At 42.6% G+C, this 24573-nt stretch overlaps 2 protein-coding genes across 2 annotated transcripts in view; one reads left to right on the forward strand and one right to left on the reverse strand.

The window, feature by feature from the left end:
* lrp1ab (low density lipoprotein receptor-related protein 1Ab) overlaps positions 1-24573 on the reverse strand; it is a 92927-nt gene that overhangs the window by 4393 nt on the left and 63961 nt on the right. The window contains exons 39-85 of the mRNA XM_078255014.1: positions 24277-24428; positions 23982-24106; positions 23318-23692; positions 18768-18957; positions 18368-18572; positions 18096-18288; positions 17348-17473; positions 17126-17254; positions 16632-16751; positions 16339-16452; positions 16038-16187; positions 15828-15950; positions 15546-15662; positions 15289-15417; positions 15050-15175; positions 14515-14655; positions 14116-14303; positions 11829-12012; positions 11646-11731; positions 11430-11549; positions 11112-11299; positions 10798-11003; positions 8707-8895; positions 8071-8219; positions 7759-7852; positions 7445-7561; positions 7169-7288; positions 6971-7093; positions 6753-6878; positions 6149-6265; positions 5159-5265; positions 4895-5027; positions 4651-4773; positions 4435-4557; positions 4197-4334; positions 3930-4067; positions 3680-3799; positions 3283-3542; positions 3015-3193; positions 2790-2896; positions 2479-2598; positions 2190-2366; positions 1879-2019; positions 1524-1697; positions 768-929; positions 429-600; positions 26-127 (exon numbers count right to left, since the gene is read on the reverse strand). Coding sequence (XP_078111140.1) covers positions 26-127; positions 429-600; positions 768-929; positions 1524-1697; positions 1879-2019; positions 2190-2366; positions 2479-2598; positions 2790-2896; positions 3015-3193; positions 3283-3542; positions 3680-3799; positions 3930-4067; positions 4197-4334; positions 4435-4557; positions 4651-4773; positions 4895-5027; positions 5159-5265; positions 6149-6265; positions 6753-6878; positions 6971-7093; positions 7169-7288; positions 7445-7561; positions 7759-7852; positions 8071-8219; positions 8707-8895; positions 10798-11003; positions 11112-11299; positions 11430-11549; positions 11646-11731; positions 11829-12012; positions 14116-14303; positions 14515-14655; positions 15050-15175; positions 15289-15417; positions 15546-15662; positions 15828-15950; positions 16038-16187; positions 16339-16452; positions 16632-16751; positions 17126-17254; positions 17348-17473; positions 18096-18288; positions 18368-18572; positions 18768-18957; positions 23318-23692; positions 23982-24106; positions 24277-24428 — 6998 coding nt within the window. The remainder of the gene's footprint in view (positions 1-25; positions 128-428; positions 601-767; positions 930-1523; positions 1698-1878; positions 2020-2189; positions 2367-2478; positions 2599-2789; positions 2897-3014; positions 3194-3282; positions 3543-3679; positions 3800-3929; positions 4068-4196; positions 4335-4434; positions 4558-4650; positions 4774-4894; positions 5028-5158; positions 5266-6148; positions 6266-6752; positions 6879-6970; positions 7094-7168; positions 7289-7444; positions 7562-7758; positions 7853-8070; positions 8220-8706; positions 8896-10797; positions 11004-11111; positions 11300-11429; positions 11550-11645; positions 11732-11828; positions 12013-14115; positions 14304-14514; positions 14656-15049; positions 15176-15288; positions 15418-15545; positions 15663-15827; positions 15951-16037; positions 16188-16338; positions 16453-16631; positions 16752-17125; positions 17255-17347; positions 17474-18095; positions 18289-18367; positions 18573-18767; positions 18958-23317; positions 23693-23981; positions 24107-24276; positions 24429-24573) is intronic.
* Positions 21271-22308, forward strand: LOC144520901 (galanin receptor type 1). The gene has a single exon (XM_078255020.1). It carries the CDS (start codon positions 21271-21273, stop codon positions 22306-22308), a length of 1038 nt encoding a protein of 345 aa, XP_078111146.1.

Here is a 24573-nt window from a genome sequence, read left to right on the forward strand (position 1 = left end):
GGGAGGATTGGGTATCATATCTTACTTGCACTGAGGCAGCAGGGTACGAGTGTCAACTGAACATTGTCCATTTGAGCAGTAGTTCAAACAGGAATAGCAGCTGGGTTGGGTCTGACCGTTGGGACAGCTACACACACACACACACACACACACACACACACACACACACACACACACACACACACACACACACACACACACACACACACACACACACACACACACACACACACACACAAATAATTATGTTGCTCAATAAAATCCCCTCAGAGTCCTGATATAGCAGGATTAATGTCAATCAAATCTGGGTGCTATAAATCAATGTAACCTGTAAAATGCGTGATGTGCATAGATTATATTAATGAATATTTACAAATCTAAGTTCAATTTATTTTGTGTAGAGTCCACGTTGTCCACAGTGTTCCTACCTGCAGGAAACCTCGCCTGAGGACGCAGTCAAACACTTGCCCGTTCCGCAGAATAGACATTTGTCCAGCTCACACTGGTGTCCAATGTACTGAGTGGTGCACAGACAGAGTTTGGTGCCATTGGAGGTTTGTAAGCAGGTTCCACCATTGTGACAGAACCCTTCACAATTAGCTGAGGACAGGAAGGAAGACGTGTGAGAAGTACAAAGAACTGTCATAGATGTAGACGTTCTTCCCCGGTACAATTATAAATAATTTATTTAAAAGTAGATTTTTTTTACAGATGTCATTTTTTTGTCAATTAACAATGTAGCAACATTTGACAATGCTGCAACTTACTGTACTGGCACTGGTCTCCCCGGTACTCTGACGGGCAGCTGCAGGTTGGCTGGTTGCCCATGTTGACTGAGCAGTTGCCTCCGTTCAGGCAGTAGTCCTGACAAGTGTGGCGGTTACAGTTGGGCCCTGTGAAGCCCTTTGGGCATCTGCAAGTTGGGGCACCTGGGACACAGGTAAGATATGAATTAAGAGTTCAAAAGAATTTGAGACAAATATTAATACAACTACAATTGCTTTCACAAAGGCTGTAGCTAATGTATCTCAACAACTGACGTCCCTTACAGAATTTAGAATTTTATCATTTCGCCCAATTTTACTTTACTGTTACTAGAAATGTACACTGATTTTACACATTGTAAAATAAATGCAGAACTAGCATAGAATGAAAGTTGGTGATTTTTGGAAATCACCTGCTTATGTCCTCTCTGCTGCAGCATTTAGGCATGGGATTACTGCTACTAATAAATACTCCAAAGAGCTTTCACAGACATGGAAAGGATGGGTGAAAATTGAACTAACGATTTTCAGGAAAACATAAAACATGTTTGCTCAGCTGCCATCATTGGCATAAATTACTTGCTAGAAAATAATTATCATTTCACATAAAATTTGCCATAACATGTTTATTTCACTTAATAATTTGCTAGTTAAGAGACATTTTCCCACAAGGAAAAGTGCCTATTTATTAACCTCCCAACAGATTATGGTACTCCCACTAACGGTGTAACAAAATCAGTACAAAGGCCATGCTCTTACCTGTATGAGAAGCACTGCATTTGCCTCCGTTCTTGCAGTAGTCCCTACACTGGTTGATCTCACATCTCTCTCCGGTGTAGCTGGGCTGGCAGCGACACTTGGCCACTTGGCGGGCGTTGAGGAAGCAGCTGCCACCGTTCTGACACGGAATATCGCAGGGCCCTGAGGGGGGAGCTGTGAAGGAGTTGGGGGTGGGTGGGGGCATGCAATTCCATCATGAACCAACATTTTGTATGCAACATCTTAATGTAAAGCCTCCCAGATGAAAACCACCCAGGAGTTTGAAAGTAGCGCTGTTGCTCTACTGCTGACATATCTGTAAGTGTACACTGGTGTGCTGTATCTGCAGACTTACAGAATGGTGCCTGGGTGGGGCTCTGTCTCTCCACGCATGTACCATTGTCGGCCACATAGTTGTTGGGGCAGGTACACACAGGTCCACTGGGGCTGAGCAGACACAGCCACTCGCACTTCTTCCTGTCGCATGGGTTAGTCACTGATGCAGAGAGACACAAGACATCCAATAAGAAAAACGGCATGAAATATATAAACCCAGTTGTATTCATTTATACAATTTCAAACTATATGCATCTTATGATTTTCAGGATGTAGATAACAGTATACTGTATGTGTAGAACAGCAAGACACAGTATGTTTGACACTCACTCTCTGGCTGCTTGTAACGGTGGTAGAGGACAATGTCAGTAGCATGGTTGATGCCTGTGGTGAGATTCTCCATGGGGCCTTTGCCAAACTTGTTGACCCGGAAGACAATGTTATTGATATAGGTGACCCCATATATGTAGTCCTCAAAGATATCTATGCTGAATGGATGGAGCAGGTCTGGGAAACAAAGAGAAATGGGTTAAAAAGAGAAACGTCCGCAGGGAACATTTTATCGTCAGATTTCTTTCATGTATCCCAGTTTTGTTTTTGAGTGTAGAAACATCTCAACTGTTTTTGATGCCAGAGACAGAAATGACAGGATCAGAGCCATCCAGACGAACACTGCCTATCACTGAGAGTTTAGCATCTGCCCAGTAAAGACGCTCGTTGAAGTAGTCCACAGCCAGACCTGTAGAGACAGAATGGAAGAGCCTTGATGAAAAAGACATGACAACCTATATAGAATAAAATGCTGTCATTCTGCTTGACAGCTCCCAAGAATAAAAGCCGTCTAACTTTGAATGTGGAGCAGGAAGTTGCTAAGAAAGAACATGCATGTCAGGGTTAAGATAAATCATACAATGCTAATGTAATACTGACCGGTGGGCCACTGAATGTTCTCATGAACTAGAGTTTGTCTCAGAGTGCCGTCCATGGCAGCTGTCTCAATTTTAGGGTGGTTCCCCCAGTCTGCCCAATACATGGTACTGAAGGGAAACACAGAGTTGGAACACGCAATTGCAAAACATATGACGAAAGAAATCATATATTGTATAGGATTGTCGCCCTAAAGCCAACATCAGAGAACTCAACACTCTCTCTTACCCTCTCTGTGGATCCACTACAATGGCGTAAGGCTCGTCTATCATGCCAGAGACGAGGGTCTTGCAATGCTGGCCTGACATCTGAGCCACTTCGATTACATCTCGACCAGAGTCGGTCCAGTACAGATTACCAGCAACCCAGTCCACTGCTATCCCACGAGGCATCTTCAGCTCTTTGATCTGGATACGAGCAGAGAAGTGGTCATAGCACGTGTTTGTAAAAGTATGATTAAGAGTTTGTGTGTCTGCACACATTTAACCAGCATTACCTGCAGGTTTGTGATCCTGCCCTCATTCGAGGAGGATGATGATGTGGACGGTCCTGGAAGTTCATAGGAGGAGATGCGGCCCGTGTGCCAGTTGGTCCAGAAGATGCGGTTGGTCTTGACGTGCAGGTCCATAGCATCAATACGCACGCTGGCATCGCCCTGGAAGGTCTGCTCATAGCGCCAGTTGGGCATGCCGGGGTCCAGGCTGCGGATTTCATTGTCGTCGGCTATGTAGAGAATCTGTCGACTGCTGTTCATGCCTGGAAGGAGTGGATACAAATTCACAAGGATGGCCTTTGAACTAAAATTAACTATTTTTAGGAAATGGTATGATGGTTTTAAAAAGTAGCCTAAAAGGATAAGCAGCATATAAAACAGATGCAGTTCTGGTCCTCACTGTCAGCCTTGCAGGTGTCATTGATCCTGGTGAAGTACTTGTGGCAGCTGCATTTGTAGGAGCCTTTAGTGTTGTTGCAGATGTGCGAACACACTCCGAACTGCAGACACTCATTCTTATCTGAGAAAACAGACAGCCAGAGGAAAATATTAAATAGAAAAATATCACAGCCCAGCTGATCGCCTCCAAAGTGTTTAAATATTTGAAGCAAGTTATCATTTGTCGGGTGCAGTGTTTTGTGCATGTGTACCTCCACAGGTGTGGTGTCCTGTCTTCTGGAAGCCTGGTTTGCAGGAGCAGAAGGAGTCTGTTCCGTTGATGACACAGTGGGCCTCGTCTCCATCACCACACTGAGTCCTGTTACTCCTGCAGTCATTTAGTTTGGTGTCTAAACACAAACATAAGTCATAAACATGAGTGGATTCTAAAATCTAAGTGCTTCTGATTAATGCTAAACATTTGAAACATCAGATCTGTGTTAAGACATAATATAGAAATCAGTTTTGACATGAGCCACCTGTCTTGCAGTTGATCTCATCAGAGCCATAGTCCTCACAGTCGTTAAAGAAGTTACAGCGCAAAGTGGAGCTGATGCATCTTCCATTGGCACACATGAACTCGTCCTTCTCACATGTGGGAACAACTGGAGGGACCTCTGTAGACACATAACACCACACACACACACAGGTCAGCAATCTCCTCAAAGTTGAGGAAGGAGGGGATTTCACAGCAATTCGAATGACTCCACAACTTACGGCAGTTCAGTTCATCTGCGTTGTCGCTGCAGTGATTGACACCATCACACCTCTTTGACACTTGCAGACATACACGGTCGTTTTGGCAGCGGAACGCTCTGGTGGGAGGACACTGGAACTTCCCTAAAAGCCGAATAGAGAAAGAGGACAGGTCAGGACAAAAAATGAAGACTGACAGACATTCAACACGTGTGTGATTTACAAGCCTGTACTCACGGCACTCTTCGGGTGTCTCGTCAGAGTTGTCCCCACAGTCGTCCTCCCCATCACACTTCCAGGCGAGGGGTTTACACAAAGTGTTGTTACACTGGAACTCATCCAGAGGGCAGTGACGCCCAGCTGAGAAAAACGGAAAGAAATTATTCAAGGCAGAGAAAACACAAACAAGCACTTGTAATAGTAGTACAAATTAATAAGTAATACAATTCAAAACAGCTTTTACAAACTCAAACACGCTTACCAGCGCTCCCACAATTCTCCTCATCGCTGCCGTCCATACAGTCAGGGTCAGCATCACACCGCCAGCGGATGGGAATACAGTGTCCGTTTTTACACTGGAACTGGTCGTTGTCACACTTCAGATCACAGCCATTCTGAAGAAACATCACAGCCAGCAGAATCAGCTTTTATACTTACAATAATACTGAACCCAAACAATTCAACTATCTTTCCAGATAAATACAAGATATTATTTAAAGGAAACCCAAATATAAGGTTTCTGCACCTCATCAGATCCATCAGCACAGTCATGGTCTCCATCGCACTTCCACCTCCCAGCAATACAGCGGCCGTTCGTGCAGGCAAACTCACTTTCTGAACATTGTCGAGGCACTACAGAAGAAGAAAGACAAGGTCAGTGACATAACGCAAGGTTATACAAGGTTGCTATCTTAGCCTTCAGCACAAAACAGGATAAGGGTTGAAACAACCACAGAAGAAGACTGTAGATGCTGCAGGAGGTGATGTGAGAGAATGAAAGGAGCTCAATAAGTCTCAATGTTAAAGTTTTTTGGTGTTTTAAGCCTTTATTTGATATGACAACATAGACATGAAAGGGGAGAGAGAGGGGGAATGACATGCAGCAAAGGGCCGCAGGTCGGAATTGAACCTGCAGCCGCTGCGGCGCGGACTAGGCCGCAGACAGTACATGGGACGTACGCTCTACCAGGTGAGTTACCAAGGCGCGCCACTGTTATGTTCATTTTAATGTATTTTCAATATACCTGATTTAATTTGAGTTATACATTTGTTTCCATGTGTTATATTTGTATCTAATCAAAGATAGCATTAAAGACTAAATTAAAGTCTTAAGCAGTGGCATCTCATTACAAAGGGGAAAAAGAACAGCAATGTTACAAAATTAATCTATTTAGAGCTCAGCTTGCATACTCTCACAGGTGGGTGGGGATCACATGGACAGGAGCATGAGAGTGGAGACACAGCAGAGAGGTGACATATGAAGGTGGAGTCACTTACCTCTGGCTCATGCCAACAGGTCAGTATGAAATGAAACAAATAACAGATGAAGTGAAATGCATCAGAAATGACAGAGAATGGATGTTAGTGCCGAAAGAGTGACTTAGTATGCACAGGTTTAAGGTGCAAAGTGAGTATTCTACCAGTGGACAAGGCATGAGTGTAAGTGACACTGGACCAGGTGAGATAATGCTGACAGTATGCAGGCGTTGTCTCCAAGCTAAAAAGGGACACCTACTGCACTTGTCTTCATCTGAGTTGTCCCCACAGTCGTTGTCGTAGTCACACTGCCAGCGGCCCGGTACACAGCGATTGTTCTTACATCTGAACTGGTACGGCTCACATGTCCTCTCAGCTGTACAAATCATTGAAAATGTTAGTCAATAACATAAAAAGAGAAATAATTCAGTGCAATTTGGAAACATCAGTGAAACAAATGCCTCTTCAGTGGCATCTGTCTAATTTTAGTCTATATCGACGACTTTTCATTTCTGGGATTGTTCAGATACTGCGGGATATTCCGGCAGATGTCCCTCATTTCAGCCTATGACGACTGTGGTTAACTGCTCCTCAGATCTAAATCGAGACAGCTAGCTAGACTATCTGTCCAATCTGAGTTTTCTGTTGGATGACTAAAACAACCTTTGAATGTACACATTCCACCAAAACAAGTTCCTTCCCGAGGCTATTTTGCAGAGGCACCATTGCTCCGTCCGGCACCTAGCGCTTCCCAAGACTATTGTGATTGGTTTAAAGAAATGCCAATAAACCAGAGCATCTTTTTCTCCCATCCCGGAATGCTGTGTGGACTCGCCAGACCCTCCTATATCCAATATTCTTACCACACTCCTCTTTTGGTTCATCTGACGCATCGCCACAGTCGTCCTCCCCATCACACTTCCAGCGAGCAGGGATGCAGCGTCCGGAGTCTTTGCATCGGAACTCGTCCACACCACACGTCATCTGGGCTGGAGAGGGAAACATTTGGGGGCGGTTACATTTGAGAGCTGATTATGATGACTCTAAATAAACAAAATGCTAAATAAAATGGGAGTCTTACTGCAGTTGGCGGGCTCATCAGATCCGTCTACACAGTCATTATCGCGGTCGCACACCCAGACACGAGGTATGCAGCGTTTGGTGATGGCACACTGAAACTGGGTGGGTGCGCACGTGACCTCGGCTGTTGGAGGGAATAAGATTTATAGTTACTGTGTGAAATTAAGCACCAAAGTGAAAGAAAAAAGCTTCTACTCACGACAGTCCTTCTCATCCTCTCCTTCTCCGCAGTTGTCCTGGCCGTTACAGCGGAAGATGCCTGGAATGCAGCGGCTTGGGTGGGAACATTTGAACTGGCTGGGCAGGCAAACGTGAATATCTGCGGTGCAGTTACACAGGCAGGCAAACAGAAAAACAAGCAACAGATATGAGCAACTAAGTGGTGATGGTAGACAAGGTAGGATACAGGAAATGAAATGTGTAAGATAATTATTTGAGGATGAAATTAATAATTGTATACAAAAAAGAGACATACCGCAGTTTGCCTCGTCTGAGTTGTCCTGGCAGTCGTTGTCTCCATCACAGATGTAGGCAGGGTTGGTGCAGATTCCAGTGCCACACTGAAACTGCCCAGGTCTGCATTTGAAATCAGCTGTCATGAAAAAAAAAAAGAGTTACAGTTTCTCAGCATCACACTAAAAAGTTACACCACAATACTGTTTAACACTTCAGCTCCTCCCTGCAGGATTGTCCCTTTTATGCTCATGAGTTCAGATCAAAACGAATCACACACACGTTACAGGAAGGTGACACACTATCGTCTCCTAATTATCTTTCTCAAACACTTACGGCAGTCTCCTGGCTCATCCGACTTGTCACCACAATCGTCCTCTGTGTCACATTTCCACCAGAAAGGAATGCACTTGTCGTTCTTGCACACAAACTACAGCAGGAAGAGGGAAATTATAGGTGATGATAGGGCATAACACCAGAGCTTCTCAGCTAGCTACTGTAGCACTGGGCAGCCAGCCAGCTGTCAATAGACAATCACCAGGCATAAGGAGTTTATCAAACGAGACATTGAGATACGAAAATCCACTTATCAACTGTAGTCATTCAGCGAAATTCGCATTGATGATGATGTTTACACAGCCTCCTTACCTGGCTGGCTGTACAGTTGGACATGCAAGTGCGCTGATCATTGGCCAGGTAGAAGTTGGTGGGACAGGCACACTTGTAGCCTCCTCCAGGAGAGAGGAGGCAGAGGTTACTGCAGCCACCGTTGTTTGTCTGGCACGGGTGGTTGAGCACTGGGAGGATGGAAAGAGGGGAAATGTTTTAACCTCTGATTGCACCGATATGTTTTTCAGTACAAGACTGAGGTTATAAGATATCTGGATTAAAGTAGGGACAATTATAATTATGTGTTTAGAGAATGTGCCTTTCTTTGCATCTTTATATTTATCAATACATACAATGAATCCCTATACCTTAACACTGTTTAATGCTTTTTCAAATGTATTGCTTGGAGTAGATGTTCAGTTACATTATATTGCAACAAAGGCAGGTAAGATCTGTTTGAAATTTAATTTTGGAATTGGAATAAATATCATAAAAAACAGTTCATGTATATTTATTCCAATGGGATATCATATGTAAGACAATTATACACAGCGGATGCACAGTAACATGTAATCATGTGTACAAGGTGAGATGTAGTACATGCTATTTTTTGTCAAATTCCCAAACCTTTACATATTCATTTCTACATGCTTCCAACCACAATGTCTCTCTTACCCTCGGGCTGGCGGTAGGGATGGTAAATGTGGATGTCCATGGGCCGATGCAGGGTGCTGATCAGGGTGGTCTTGTTGGTACCCAGAGACTTATGAGCTCTGTTGATGGACTTTGTCTCCCAGTCGGTCCAGTAGATGTGCTCCTCAAACAGAGTCATGGCAAAGATGTGGGGGATGTCTTGGCTGAGAACTGAACAAACAGACAAACATTCAATCACATTGTTCATTAGTTGTTAGGTACAGTAAATCTGTTGTCCTAAGTAATGACTTTCTATAACTAATCAGTGAAGTTCTGTGACCAAAAACCAATCTATTATTTTGTATTATAATATTTTTTAGCTTCAAACTGCTCTTCAATAGTAAACATTATGCCTTCCCAAACAGATGAACTTGAGGTATGCATGAAAAGTGGAGAAGTGTGCATACAACGACATTAAAACTACTGTCTAATTAAATTAATATGAGAAAAAACAATACCTGACTTTTCCCATTCATAATGCATGTCTCAAATGTAAAACAGAGGCAGGGTGGGGTGCACAGCTACAGCGGCTCCACTCTGTGTGTTATGTAATGGTTTCTACACCTCATTAGGCTTTACACTCTATTTGCATCTTTTCTGCTCCCACTTTCTTGTCATTGTATCTGTTTGTTCTCAGTATTTGAGGCTGGTGCGTTATTGAAACACACCATTAGTTACTGTTGTAAAACACAGCAATCCCAGTACCTCACAAACGCATGAATCGGCACATGCAACAAGACACACATGGCACAAGTTCAAATCATTGTCGTTATAATCAATACTGAAACCACAGTCATCTAATAAGTAAGATGCTTTAAACAACTAAAATGTTGATATCATATCATGTGATGGGAGAAGTTTTACAACATCAGGTTGAACTGTGATATTAGTCGGATTAGCTTGAAGCTCCCTTTGGTCAATCTTTATCTGAATTCAAACAAGCCAAGTCTTGTTCTACAAACACACACAAGGCCATACTGGTGTGTGTGTGTGTGTGTGTGTGTGTGTGTGTGTGTGTGTGTGTGTGTGTGTGTGTGTGTGTCAAAGGATAGGTGAATAACTCCTAACACCACAAGTTAATAGACAGATATCTTTTATGAATTGTAATTTTGTATAAATAGTAGTTTAGCTGTTGGAACATTGTGTTGGATGAAACACTCAGCATGCTCAAAACTTGTAGGAGACTTACAGTACAACGCTCTGTACAACGTCTGTACATTCTTCATCTAAGGGATGATGGAATGCTATAACCATCTATATGTGTTGAGCAGAGCTTAGCGAATGAAATAATACAGACACTCGGCTGCGCTCCACAATTCTTCTGGACGCCTGGTTGGCTGACAATATCAACTATTGTAGTGAGTGTGCTAAACAACTGAGCGCTATTCAGACGTCATATATGCAAGAGGCCTCACTGGTAAGAACAAAAAGGACTTCTGTCCCCTGGGCCTGTGCTGTAGGACTCCAGACCAGAGGGCAACCATCTGACCTGCCTGCTTACGCTTGGTGGCTCCCAAACTATTTGACAAGCGGAAACTCATTCAGACAGCTGACTAGCCCATTAGCACAGGACAGCACAGGAATTTACCCAGTGTGGGATTAATAAAGTCTATCTCATCTTATCTTAGCCTGTCACCCAACAAAATATAGCCACAGCAAAACCTAATCGGCTGAATATTCACTTTCTGCATTTCCTTGTTTTACTACCAGTGTGGTTTCATACATCCTCCTATTCCTGTTAAGTGGACAAGATAAAAACCACTTAAAGCAGTTCCTCACCAGCTTTATTTAAAAGATCAATAAATGCCTTGGGTGTATTTTCTGTCTGTTTCAATTTGAAGATGCAACAATGTGGCACTCAACAGCTTCTTGCCTACATAACTTCTCATTTAAATGTTACTTTCTACTTACTAAAAACACTTAATCACACATACACATTTTATATTTCTACAGAACAATATTTAGACCAATGCATGCAACTGGAGTCCCACACAGTTGAAAATCAGTTGGGAAAGTGTGACCCAGTCAAGTTGGAAAAAGATATCCATGTCAGAGTGTGAACTGGTCTGGTACCCGTGTGTCTGTTGGTGCCATCCAGGCTGGCAAACTCAATGTAGTCCTCTCTGGCATCGGCCCAGTATATACGGTCATTGATGAAGTCCAGGGTTAGTCCATTGGGCCACGTGATCTTATCCTCCACAATGACACTTCTGTTGGTGCCATCCATCCCAATTCTCCCAATGTGAGGGTTGTCACCCCAGTCAGACCAATACAGGTACCTAACCAGCAGGTGATAAAGATAGTTACAGTATAGTTAGTCTAAATGAAATTTCCCATAATCAGATAAGAGTGTTTAGATGAAACCTAATACAAGCTGTGCTTCTCACCCATAGCGAACATCCACAGCCACAGCGCGAGGTTCCCTCAGGCCATTGTTGACCAACACAGTCCGGTAGGCCCCATTGAGTTTTGACACCTCAATGGTGTCCCGGCCTTTGTCACACCAGTACAAGTTCCCGCCAACCCAATCCACTGCCAAGCCATCTGGGTTACTCAAGGAGGTCCGGTGCAAAACCTGCCACGGCAGTCAGTCACAGGGTTAGACAATGATAAAGTTTCCTGTCAGAGACTTCCATAAAAAGGAGGAAATACTATGCTTAATGTGTTGGCTGGCTAAAAGGATGTTTTTTGTTTTTTTTACTGACCTCTATGTTGCTGCCGTTCATATGCATGCGTCGGATCATGCTTCCCTGAGTGGTCACATCTGTCCAGTAGATCATCTGCTCTGCATAGTGAAAGTCCAGTGCCACTGCATTATTCAGACCCTAAAACAGAGGTAGAACAGTATTAACAGGTGAATAAAGCTCTAACAATAGGAACCTTGTGTTTCAGTAGGTCAAACTGAGAACTGGGGGTTTCACCTGTTTAATAAGAGTGTAGTTGGATCCATCCAGATTGAGTTTTCTCAGGTAGTACCGGTTAGCAAAGATCAAGAAGGGCTCCTCTTCTACACACAAATACCAGACAGAAAACATTTGCGTCAGTATTGAATTGGCTATGAGCAACCAGCAAAATGCAAAACACACACAAGCATGGCGCCTTACCTGATGTAGACTTGCAGATGGTGGGGTCATTGGGGCTGAGTTCAAAGCCATCCACGCAGAGACAGTGGAAGCTGCCGTGTGTGTTAATGCAGCGCTGAGAACAGGGGTAGGTGGTTGTGCACTCATCTATATCCACACATGTCTTCCCGTCCCGCTTAAGCTGGAAACCAGGATGACACCTGCACTGAAGGGGCCAAGAGCACAGTAGATATGTCAAAATCTCTCTGCCTGCGGGTTCTGGCACTTCCCACATTTAGTCTGGACCAATTACAAGGGCCCAGGGGGGTCATCTACGTTGTCCCCCCCCCCTAGAAATATCATTAAAACAATGCTGTGTATTGTAAATAACATAATGATGAAAATATCTGTGTAAGTAGTAAAACAATACAAACCCCAAAAAATGCTTTTTAAGTTTAGAAACATTTTGAGTTCCCCCTCCCTTGCCTCACAGTGGTTTGGTCCACTGCCTGCTGTACGTCAGGATCTGCACTCGACTCACAGTCACATCGGGTAGTGACAGGAGTGTAGTAAGTAGGCGGTTCAAGGCTATTTTATTCACATTAAACATCGGATGAAGTTGTTCTTTTCTCAACTAGAAATTATGCTGAGTAATTAATGAATTAGTCATGACAAGAAGGTCGCTATGTTAGTGTAATACAATGTAACGTTACCTAGCTTGTTTAATAGCTTGTTTGATAGAAATGCACCCACTACAACTAACGTTACCACGGCGATAAGCCTAACGTTATGTGTGTGAACTGATATTAGGGTTAATATTGAAGATCTACAGTTGTGTTTTGCTCAATATGAAGTTAAGTGGCTGATCAGTTAAATATATATCCTCTGTCCCAGACGAAACCTAATATTTATGTGGAGGACGCAAGATCATTTTAGAATTATAATATGACGGCGTGGTGAACCTATGAAACTAACTCATATTTAGATATATTAGATTTATCTGGGCAACAACAACACATATTTGTGTTGTTGTTGCCCAGATAAAATGACAGAGAAAAGAAAAACAGACATAAGATCCTTTTTCAGTAGGCTTACACCAGAGCGCCAAGTAAGTACAATAAGTCCTCATATCAAGACAATTTGGTAACATCTCTATAAGAATGGGTGCTTATGGAAATACTAACGTCACTATGTCACAGGCAAAGGAGACAGAAAGAACTGAGGAACAGGGAGACCAGGGACAGTCAGGTGTAAGTGTGTTGAGCTTAGTTCATATTTTTGGAGGTGTGTGGCTGTCAGGGTGAGCAGATGAGCTTTACCAGTGGCTCACTAATTTACATTATGATCAGCTAATTTAACAAGTTGTAGCTTCATACTATTGCTTGAACAGAGAGCGCCATCTAGTGAGCTCAGAAAATAAAGAAAATGGTTCATGAAGCTTCATTTGACCATCACTACAAAGCTTCATACTATTGTATTTCTTTTATATGGGGACACTTTTTCAAAATAAGTCATTATGTTTTAAGGTATTTTTGTGGCTTGATTGTAAACAACTTTAATAAATACATGGTTTTAAAGAAGAATATTTTGGTCAATTTAGTCAGCTTTCTCATTGAATCAAGAGAAACACTGAAAAGAAGGATAATGGTACAGTCTCCATGCTACACTAATAATAGTATTAAGGCTTTCCTCAAGGCATTGCAAAAAACATTTATTCATTACGAGTCAAAATCAGCTTAAACTGTCACTTGCCATAAGCACATCTGTGTTTTAATAGAACTCCAACTCACACTCTCACCAAATTCTATTCCTTCACAGCAAATATGTGGGAATTTTGCAGGATACTAAGCCAGTATGTGCACAAAGGAAATCACACACAGGGGCAAATCCGTGATAGTGAAGTTATACTGACACCCCCACCACCATAAAAGTGAATCCTTTCGCTGTACAAATCGTTCCTTATCATTTTCAAATAAAGCTCTGACCACAGCCTCCACACCACAGACATGAGAGTTCGCACAGAGTTCAAGCTGTTCTAAGTCTGGCCTCTTACTTTCGACCAAAGAGAGCCAAAACATGTTTTTGTCTTACATAACCGCATGCCTGAAGTGAGTGGTTCCCAACCTTTTCACTTCTGGTCCCTAACTCACCATTAATAGCATATACCCCATTTGTCTGTGAGGTAACTGTGTACCTAAAGTATAAGACACATTATTTCTTGGCCAATTAAAGTCAGTGAGTTCACAGAGTAATTTGATTTCCTTTAGTTGCTCGTGAAAAATTGGGGAGGGGGGAGAAGCATTAAAACTAAACCAATTAGAAGGCTTACCTTGAAGCCAATCTTGAGGTCATCACAGAGCTGCGAGCAGCCACTCAGCTTACTGTTGAGACACTCGTTGATGAAGCAGTTGAGTTCATCAGAGCCATCTCCGCAGTCATCATTGCGATCACACAGCAGAGTCTCATTCAAACACTTCCCATTACGGCACATGAAGGCTGACTCATTACATGTCCTCTCTGAAATCATGGACAAATGGCATGTTAATTACTGTCACTTTGAAACAGGATGCTGCCTTTTTTCTATATATATATATATATATATATATATATATATATATATATATATATATATATATATATATATATATATATATATATGATTCTTACTTCATTATGTTGGTAGAGAAATATAAGTTATTAAGAGAAGAATGGTGATTATAATCCCGACCTGAGTCAGTGCAGCGAGGGTTCTTGGGAGCTTCATCAGAAGCATCCTGACAGTCAAACTCTCCGTCACACTCCCATTTCTTCTGGTTGAGGCAGCGGCCATTGGCACAGCGGAACTCATCTGGACCACATGTTGGGTATTCTACACCAGAACGAGAGTATGTTTATCATTAGCCTCAACCCAAGATTGTATAAATAAATAAATAAATAAATAAATAAATATATGATATTGTTATCATGACGAACATTCTCTCACAACCTATTTTGTAGTGATGGTCAAATGAAGCTTCATGAACCATTTTCTTTATTTTCTGAGCTCACTAGATGGCGCTCTCTGTTCAAAGAAAAATGTTAAAGGAATGGCAATTCAGTGTGTTTTCAACCCTTTGTTGAAGAGAGAGCCCCATCTAGTGGGCTCACAAAAAAAGAGAAAATCGTTCATGAAGCTTCATTTGGCCATCACTACTATTTTGTGGTCAGACTTTTCTAACTTTCTGCTCAGTCCTTCTGCATTTCTCTTCCAGGATCACACTCACCACATTCTGGGGATTCATCGGAGCCATCGGAGCAGTCAATGTCATGATCGCACACAAAGTGCTTGGGGATACACTGTCTGTTCTGGCACATGAACTCATTCTCATCACAAGTGTTGTTGGTGTACACTGGAAGTGGAAAAAAACACTATGGTTAATGGACATGGAACTGTGTTGGAAGAGTTTCTGTTTGTTTTTTTTTCTTCAATTTTTCCATGTTTTTTTGGAACTGTCCCACTCACTGCAGCCAGCCTTGACACTCTCATCAGCTCCATCAGGACAGTCTTTGTCTCCATCGCACTTCCAGCGTTGAGGCACACACATGTGGGAGCCGGGACACTGGAAAGCCTCGGGACTGCAGGTCTTGGATTCTGTGACAACATTATGGGAAAGTTACATGATGATATCATCAGGAAATAATATGCATACAGTCAAATGTCTCCACTGCGCGTGGGAGAAAGCATTTTTACATTGGTGAGGTAAGTAATACGTCACTTACTGCATTTCTGGTCCTCATCAGATCCATCGCCACAGTCATCAGAGCCGTCACACACCCAGTGGCTGGAAATGCAGCGGTGGTTCCCACATTCAAACTGGGAGGATGTACAAAATTTGTCTGCAAAAGGAGGGCAAAGAGAGCTCAGTATTTTAGAAAAAAATATTTCTCTTACTCTAACCGCAAGTTTTTTCATGTGCAGTGGGAAGCCTAGTTTTTTTTCTGGTATGATTTGTGTTTTTGGGAAAAAAATAATGGTACTCGAGGACAACTTTGCAGACTGACCACAGTGCGTCTCATCAGCTCCGTTCTCACAGTCATTCTCCTTATCACAGGTCCAGCTCATAGGAATGCAGCGACCACTGGGACAAGCAAAGAAGTTGACTGGACATTTAAGCTTCCTTTTATCTGCAAGACAACAGGAAAACATAATGTAGAATCTCTGACAATTCAAGAAAAGCCGAAAGTATTTTAGAGGTGAACAAAGCACACAACCTGGGCAGTTTCTCTCATCTGAAAAGTCTCCACAGTCATTGTTGCCGTCACACACCCATGAGGACAGATAACACAGAGTAGTTTTCTCACAGCTCTGGAAGGACACTCCTTTCACTCCCAGGCGGAAGAAACGGGAGCAATCGGTGGTTTCTGAGAAAAATGGAAAAATCTTTTAAAAACCAACTTAAAAGAAATCTTAACTAATCCATTAAGTTCATTTCCCTCGTGTAATCTCATTCATGTTAAAGCTCAGCTTTTCCCTTTAACAATCTTTTTAAAATCATTATGGTAGATTACTTACGGCAGTTCATTTCATCACTAGCATCCTCACAGTTGACCACCTGGTCACAGCGACTGAAGTTGGAGATGCAACTTCCATCTTTGCACTGGTACTCTCCTACTTTGCACAGTGTCACTGCAGGATGCACACAAGTTTTTGTTTTTTGTTTTACAAATGGGGAGCAAGAGGAAAAAAGAATCAGTGTTGTGTGGGCAAAATCTGATACCAGGCCAACATGGTTTCTCTTTGTGCATCTATCAAAAGCTTAGCTAATGGTTTTTCAATCAGTTGCAGCTATAAAATAAGTTGCTTACTGTTGCAGGGCAGTTCATCTGAGTGGTCACCACAGTCATCCGTGCCATCACACCAGAACTGGTGACCGATACAGCGGCCATTCATGCAGCGCCTGTAGCCTTTCTTACAAATTCGATTGGCTGTGGAGGAACAGCAGTTGATTAGAGTTGGCTAAAGTCCAGAGTCCTTTTTTTTACACATTTAAAACACGGTCTAATCTACCAATTCACTATTTTTTTTAAATGAAACCGATAAGCTCTCCTACATATTCTGTATCAAACATACTAAATGTACCTCCACCCCTGTGCTTAGCTCAAAATTTAAATTTTCTCTTTGGCTATTCTATAGTCACATATTAGCGCTCACTCTCATATAACCTAATGATCTAATAATATTTTATTGTATTTTTTTAACCATAAATTACTTTGAATATGACCATCAGCTAAGTATCTGCAAATTATGAAATATACATGATGACCTGTGACAACTAATAAAAAATATTAAAGAAAATCACCACAATAGGACTGCTTCTCATCAGACTTGTCCTTGCAGTGGGCCATGCCATCACAGGTCAGGCTGTAGTTGATACAGTCGCCGTTTCCACACTCAAAGTCATCCACACTTCCACATGACACATTCATTGCTGGTGAGGTAGAAATATTTGAATTAAGCAACATTCAACCTTTTAATCAAGAGGAAAAATTGTCTCCTAAAATGAGTGAAGACTTTCTCTTACAAGAGCAGGTGCTGTCGCCCAGGAGTTGTCTGTCTCCACGGCAACTGCAGTTGACCCGTCCATCGGATGTGGGCAGACACAGGTCTTGGCAACCTCCGTTGTTTGTTCGGCAAGGAGAAAACTCACCTGAGAAATGTACAACACAGGAGGGTCAGTTATGGTAGTAATGTTACGTGTTATTTCCTTGTGGACACTTCTTTCTCTGCTTGTCAAATGATTGACCAAAAGCCCAGCATGATGTAATGTATATAATGATATGCCTTTACTATACTGGAACATTTAGCTTGGTCATATTTATAGTCTGTGGAAGTTGCCTGTATAAGATAATAAGACTCAACAACCATGCTAGTGGAACAGTGAGGCTAAATGCTAACACCAGCATGGCAACATGCTCACACTGGCAATGCTAACATGCTGCTGTATAATGTTTACCATGTTCACCATCCTACTGTAGCTAATATTTGCCAATTAGCAATAAAGACAAAGTACAATTGAGGCTAATAGGAACATCATTAGTTTTGCAGGTATTTGGTCATAAATCCAAGTGTAAATTTGACCTGATGATGGTGCTAGAGGAAAAGTCAGAAGTGCCACAAAAGTGCCAGATTTCATGGCAATCCATTTAATACTTAGAATTTCAGTCTATAGCCACGCAGCTAGCATGGATAAAAAAAAAAAAAATGGAATGATGTGATCAACGAAAGCAACCTACACAAATTTCACAATGACTTCAGTGAATAATACTTACAGCTGTTGCTGTCGTTAGCTACAGCAACAATGCCCATTGGCTGCTGAGGGATGTCAGCACGCAGCACTTTCATGTCTCCTCCTGTGTATTTGTCAGCCCTGAGGACAGCCCTCCTCACCCAGTCAGTCCAGAAGATGTAGTCTCCATACACAGCCAGCCCGAAGGGATGCACAGGCTCATTCTTCAATAAGACCTAAAGCAGGAAAAAAATAGGCATCATTTCACAGTACACTGAAGTTTACGTCAAAGGAAAAATGAAATGGCTGTCTTACATAACGGCTGCTTCCATCATATTCGCAGCGTTCAATTTTGTCCAGTGTGGCATCAGAGAAGTAGAGTTTCTCAGCACGGTGATCTATGGCCAGGCCGTTGGGAGTTTTAATGTCACTGCCGATGATCGCGAGCACATTGGCACCATTCAGAGAGGCCCTCATGATGCTTGGAGCCTGCTCATTCCAGTTGGTCCAGAACATGAGACTGTAGCGGGAGCAAACACAGGAAAAGCATAATGATGTGCACTGGGAGCTCCCAAAATGTCTAACCGTTATGGTTGACTGAACTAAAAGAAATCTACTGTTCAAAAGAAAGAAAAAAAGAAAAAAAAAAAAAAACAGTATTAGAACTGGGCCCTGATCCAGTGCAGAGCACCAAGTTTTGATATTAATGACTCACTCCTGACACTCGTCCAGCACAAAGGCTCTGGGGTGGTCTTCTCCAGACATAGTGACCACAGTGTTACGGTTATAGGCCACAGAGCGGCTCTGGTCCACAGTGTGGCGAGTGATGGTGGAAGTTGTGTAACTGGTCCAGTAGAGCGTATCCCAGCCACGGTGGTATGCCAGGCCCTCAACTGACCCTACATCTGTAGAGCAGAGAAGGAAGAAGTTGGCCCTCTACAAATATTTTTGGACCCATGACGATAGTTTTTCAGACAATAGTTCTTTTGTTTTCCTCCAGCCAAAACTGTAAGAAGCAAAACGCTTGAGAAGAACAAACTCTTTTTATTTCACTATAAAAAATATCAACTATCAGGGGTGTTAGCGGGAGCTTTAATGAGGACCTTCAGTGAGAATTCAACAAATCATTAATCATTGTCATAGTTTAACAAGTTGCCCCCATGGTTAACTCTGTGAGATTTTATTAAAGAGGCAGTGGTAAATGCTTAGGTCATTCCCATCTTCCCACATCAGTTCATGGATGGTGAAAACACTGTGAGGAAGAAGGAGAAGTTTAAAAAGAAAAGTGAAAAAGAAAGAGTGAAAGTGGTACCATACAGAGCAGAGTATGTGCCATGCCTGCTGTTCCTGGAGAGAGTTTAAAGATTCTGTATCATCCTGTTGTTTCATGGCTGGCTGCCTGCACATACAAATACCGCTCCCTGTGGACACTCTCATTCATAGTGACTTCTTGTTCAGAAGAAAACTGACACTGGAACAGCTTGAGTCACTTCAGGGACATAGGCCAGGATGAAGAAGTCAGCCGTGAACGGCAAAGATAAAGCTGCTGATCTCGATAGCCATCAGCCTTTTGTCCTGCGACCCCCCACTCATAGTACATACAGTAGATATTTTTAACTGTGGGAACTACATGACACACAGCATCATGGAAAAGGACACTAAGCTGCAGCCTTACAGGTTCCAAGGTGTGCATCCATCTGTTCTTGGTCATACTAGCAACCACATTTATGACCACTTATCCCCATAATAAAAATCAGAACACTCCACACAACTGTTTGCTCTTGGCTGAAAGTCAATCATTGACCTTTTAATAGATGTTTCAAATGAATGAAGTGCCATAATTACCCTTAATGTAGGACGATGTTAAGGCTGAATAGCCTATTAACCAATCAAAATGCAACTAAAGGCCAGTTTAAGACTGAATACAGAGTGACGCAAACAAAGTCTTTTCCATACTAAACTATCACGCTGTACAAAACAGAAATGAGAAAAGGGTGTACTTTGGCAGCTAACTGCTGGAGTTAAGGGAAGATTGCACACTAAACAGGGATACATAAAGTAGGTTCAAGTCAGTATTATGTAATGAGAAACAGCAACAGTTTCCCCTCCCCTTGCCGAGATCAGCTCAGCCCCTGGTTACTGTGCAAACAGTGGTGAAAACCTGTTGGGAAGACCTTTGTCACTCAGAACAGTCTCTCTGACTATCACAGGAGTAGTGTAGTGCACCAAGTGACAACTGAGTATTACTAATCCTTTGTTACTGTTAATTTTACGATCGTTCATCACTTATTTTATTCTTCAACAATTGGATATCATGTGAATCGTACAGTAACTCTTCTGCTGGTGATGTCTAAATGGTTGTAAGTCTCTGGGGAGCTTCTAAATGGACGAGATGCCTCCTGCCGCGGTGACCACTTAGCATCAAGTAGCATTGACTGCTTTTAAAGTGGAATGTCTGTTAGCATTCACTGGGATGAATTTGTCCACTGTTGCCTGGTTTCGAGAAATCAATACAGCCATAGAGTAACTGCTGCACTGACATCTCTCTTGTTTTTCTTCTTCCTTGGATTATGAAGGACATGCTGATGCAGTCAAGGAAAAGCCAGTGTGCAAGGACTGCTCTTTAAGGTCATGTTTATTGATTTTTTTTCCTGAGTCAAACTGGATAACAGCACAACAGTAACAGAAGTTTTTCTGAGACTATCGCTTGATTTTTTTTAAATAAGGAGAGATGACTGGATGAGACATCCAGTCATCTTTAAGTAGCTATAATTCCGTCTAACAGCAGGAAAAACAGGAAAGGTGACATAGTGGGAGAGAAACATTTTAAGAGGGATTCAACCAGACACAGAGCAGGAGGACTTAACCACTTGACTATCTCTGGGCACTTGAAAATTAATTCAGACTGCATAATGATGGACTATATTTTTGCAACTCAACACACAAACTAAAAATAAACTGGAATATACTCTTTCTATTCTCTTCCTGTGAGTGCACAGATTATAAATGTCAATGAAGAAGTCAACTGACCATCTTAACTGATTAGCTAACTGCTATCATTATGAGCGTACTAGCAGTCTTAATGGAAGGTGGTCACACCTGTAATTAATACAATTTAAAGTCATGAACAGATGCACTGCTGCGTGAACATGCTGCTCTGATGCTCAACATTAACAGGTCATTAGATTAATTACTCAATATACTTTTATTGTGAATGAATGGAGACTTTGAGGCAGCAAGTAAACAGCAGTGGCCTTGGCCAAATGAATAGGGCAGATGAGGCTTTGATTAAGGCCTTGGTCCCCATCCTGGACGGACTAATTCTGGTGACTGGCTTGGTGGGTCAAACCCTGGTCATTACCATTCTTACTGGCAGGAGGAGGAAAGGAAGTCAACCCCCGCATGGTACAGACACCCTGCTGCTGGCTCTGAGTGCTGCTGACCTGCTTCTGCTGCTCTGCCTGCCCTTCCACACCTCTGCCATCACTCTGGGCTTCTGGCCTTTCGGCAGTTTCCTGTGCAAGGCCATCAGCTTCCTGGGTGTGGCCTGCTCGGCTGCTTCAGTCTTTACCCTGGCAGCTTTGGCAGTGACACGTTACCTCACAGTGGTACACCCCACCTGGGTGTACCGTTCAAGAATGCACCAACGTATTAAGCTGACAGTAGCTCTACTCTGGGTTCCTGCCTCGGCCTTGGCAGCGCCGCAGTTTGCCTTCCGCACAGTTAGCGGCTCCAGCTCAGTGTACTGCTTTGCCTTCCTGTCTGACTTCGGCCAGCTGGTCTACAGCACTGCCCTCTTCCTGTGCGGCTTTGCTCTACCACTGGGCATCATTGTAGTGATGTATGCCAAGATCTACTGTTTTCTTCGACATACACGGCTGCTGGGGAACGCTCCCCAGCTGGAGCGCTACCAGAGCCAGGTGACTCACACTTCAGCTCTACTGGTCCTGGTCTTCACTCTCCTCTGGCTGCCCTCCTATGCCCTCATGTTCTCCTTCATTGGAGGAACCATAACAGGCTTGCATGGCTTCAACACTATTGCCATCCTGGCCAGACTGTTAGCATCTTCAGTAGCAGTGGTAAACCCTATACTATATGGGTTTATGTCTCAGAAGTTTAGACAAGACTTAATAGAGCTGGGGAGAGAACGCTGGGCATGTTGCAAAAGCTGTCTGATTGGTTGCCCTGATGTGATGGGGAGGGATGTGGTACAGCCCTTTGAGCTGGACTCAACCTCAGAAATAGGCCAAAACTGACTCTTTGGCCAGAAAGAAAATACTGCTACCTCATTACTCACTATGCATATTTGTATATCACTGTATGGAAATAAATGAAAGATTACATATGCAATACTCAAAGTGATGTTAAATGCAATGAACTTCAATCAATTGTTGTGTATTAAATCAGATAAACAACTCTTCATGTGTGAACTAAAAACCTCATTACCCATTTTGCTACTTTATACTAAGAGTATGTCAATTTGGACAGCAGAATGTAGTAAAACTAAAAGTTGATTTATGATAATATTGATTGATTAGCAAGTCTTATCTGGTCTTATCAGCTGTAAAATGTAATTCTCCATCAAATAAATTCTGTAGCCGGTGGATGAAAAACTGATGTGCAAAAACAAGCAATCATTTACACAATCTGTTCAAAACAACATCAAGAAACACACTAACCCCATGCACTTTACTTGTTTTCCTGTCTTTCCTATAAAAAAATACATGTTTGGAATACTGCTTGTTAAGAACAGCTTTGGGTCCAGGGCTTTTAAATGTAATGCTTTTCTGGATGGAGTTCAACAAGCTTCTTTTGAATCATTTAGAGAGAGGGATTTAAAAGACACTTCAGTGTTGAAGCAAGCAAAAAGCACAGTGTGTGTGTGCATGCGTGTGTGTGTGTGTGTGTGTGTGTGTGTGTGTGTGTGCAAGTGTGTTTTCTTCAAGTGGCAGCCCTAAGTGATGTCAATCTCCTCTCGTTGAGAAGCTGCAGCTGTGTGTGCATACAGTGAATCCTCCTGGGTGCTTGTGTTGTCAAAATGCGTGATGATGGGTGTTAACAGTGTCGAGGAGACGAGGGACAACATTCAATTATTAATGGACAGGATAGAAGAAATGGTACCGCAAGCTAAAACAGCTGAAATATATGTAGACAGACGTAGCGGAGGGAAAGGTTTGCGCGATAAGTGATGAGTAATGGAGAGTTTTGTGGGTTTTCCGAAGTGTTAAAAAGAATGGCATATGTGATTGATGTGTCCATACTTACTGTCCACCACAATCTTGCGGTCTGTGCCATCATCGTTGATCTGCTGGATGTTGCCAAAGTGAATGTCGCTGAAGAAGATACGGTTGGTTCCCTTCCCTCCACCGCCATGATAGTCATAGCTGAGGGCGATGACATTCTTCATGTGGTCAGGGTCCTCAAACGGCTTTATTGGCGCGTTGAGGTTCGTCTCATCAGACAGGTGGATGCTTTTCAGAATGGTACGCTCCGAGTACAACAGGTATCCGTCATAGTCGCGGCAACCGCGGTTGTTCTCTGCCAGCATGCCGTGAGCACAGGCGCAGGTGCGCTGCCCGTTGCCTCGGAAAAGACACAGCTGTTCACAGCCGCCGTTGTTGTCTTTGCAGACATTAGTGCCTGGGGGAAGTGTGACATGTTTATGAGGTGTGTTGTTAAAACAAATAATGAGCCTTGTTAAACACAATTTCAATTTCATCTATTCCTGGGGGGTGTGGATTAAGTTGGGTGGTAAAGGTTTTTATCATTGTGTGTGTGAGGGCTTGTTTTTGTATACATGGGAGGATGAACAGAAGGCAGAACAATGTTCTTGTGAGGACATTTTGACAGACTTCATAGCAAAAAAGCTGATTTTTTGGGGGGTTTGGGTTTAAGTTTAGGAATGTGAGTGTTTTGTGTGTGTTCCTACCTTGCTGCCTGGCCCTGTTGAAAACCTTGATGTCTTTCAGCTGTACACCAATGCCAGTCCTGAGCTGCACAGCATCTGTAGCATTGTCTTTGCTGCCTCTCTTAATGGAGCCATTGGCATGAGTCCTAAACAAAAGAGAGCAAAACTGTAAGTCAATTAACAACACAATACAATATGAAATCTTCCACATGGCTTAAACGCTGTCATGCATTGAAAAGTATGGCTAGATAATAAGAGCAATGGAAAAATATGGTTCAATGGTTGGTTCAACACATTAATTAACCTCTGAACTGACCTGTCGCTCCAATAGATGAATTCCTCAAAAACAGACACAGCAAACATGTCCATGTTGTTGTTGGCCAGCACCAGCTCCCTGTTCTCTCCAGTCTCCAGGTTGATACGCTCAATCTTGTCTGTCCTGGCATCACACCAATACAGCATACCCCCCTGCAAAGAAAAAGCAGAAATAAAATAGTGTTGATTATTCAGGGAAGGTCACATTTTCACAAATTAACATAAGAAGAAACAGTATTAGGGAGGCTGGATTACTGGTACTGTTCATAAACACAGACAACATAGAAATCATTCTTAA

The sequence above is a fragment of the Sander vitreus genome, chromosome 7 (assembly GCF_031162955.1).
Source record: "Sander vitreus isolate 19-12246 chromosome 7, sanVit1, whole genome shotgun sequence".
In the NCBI taxonomy this organism is placed as follows: Eukaryota; Metazoa; Chordata; class Actinopteri; order Perciformes; family Percidae; genus Sander; species Sander vitreus.

Coding starts and splice junctions, on each gene's coding strand:
- LOC144520901 (XM_078255020.1), top strand. CDS start 21,271: ATGGAGACTTTGAGGCAGCAAGTAAACAGCAGTGGCCTTGGCCAAATG.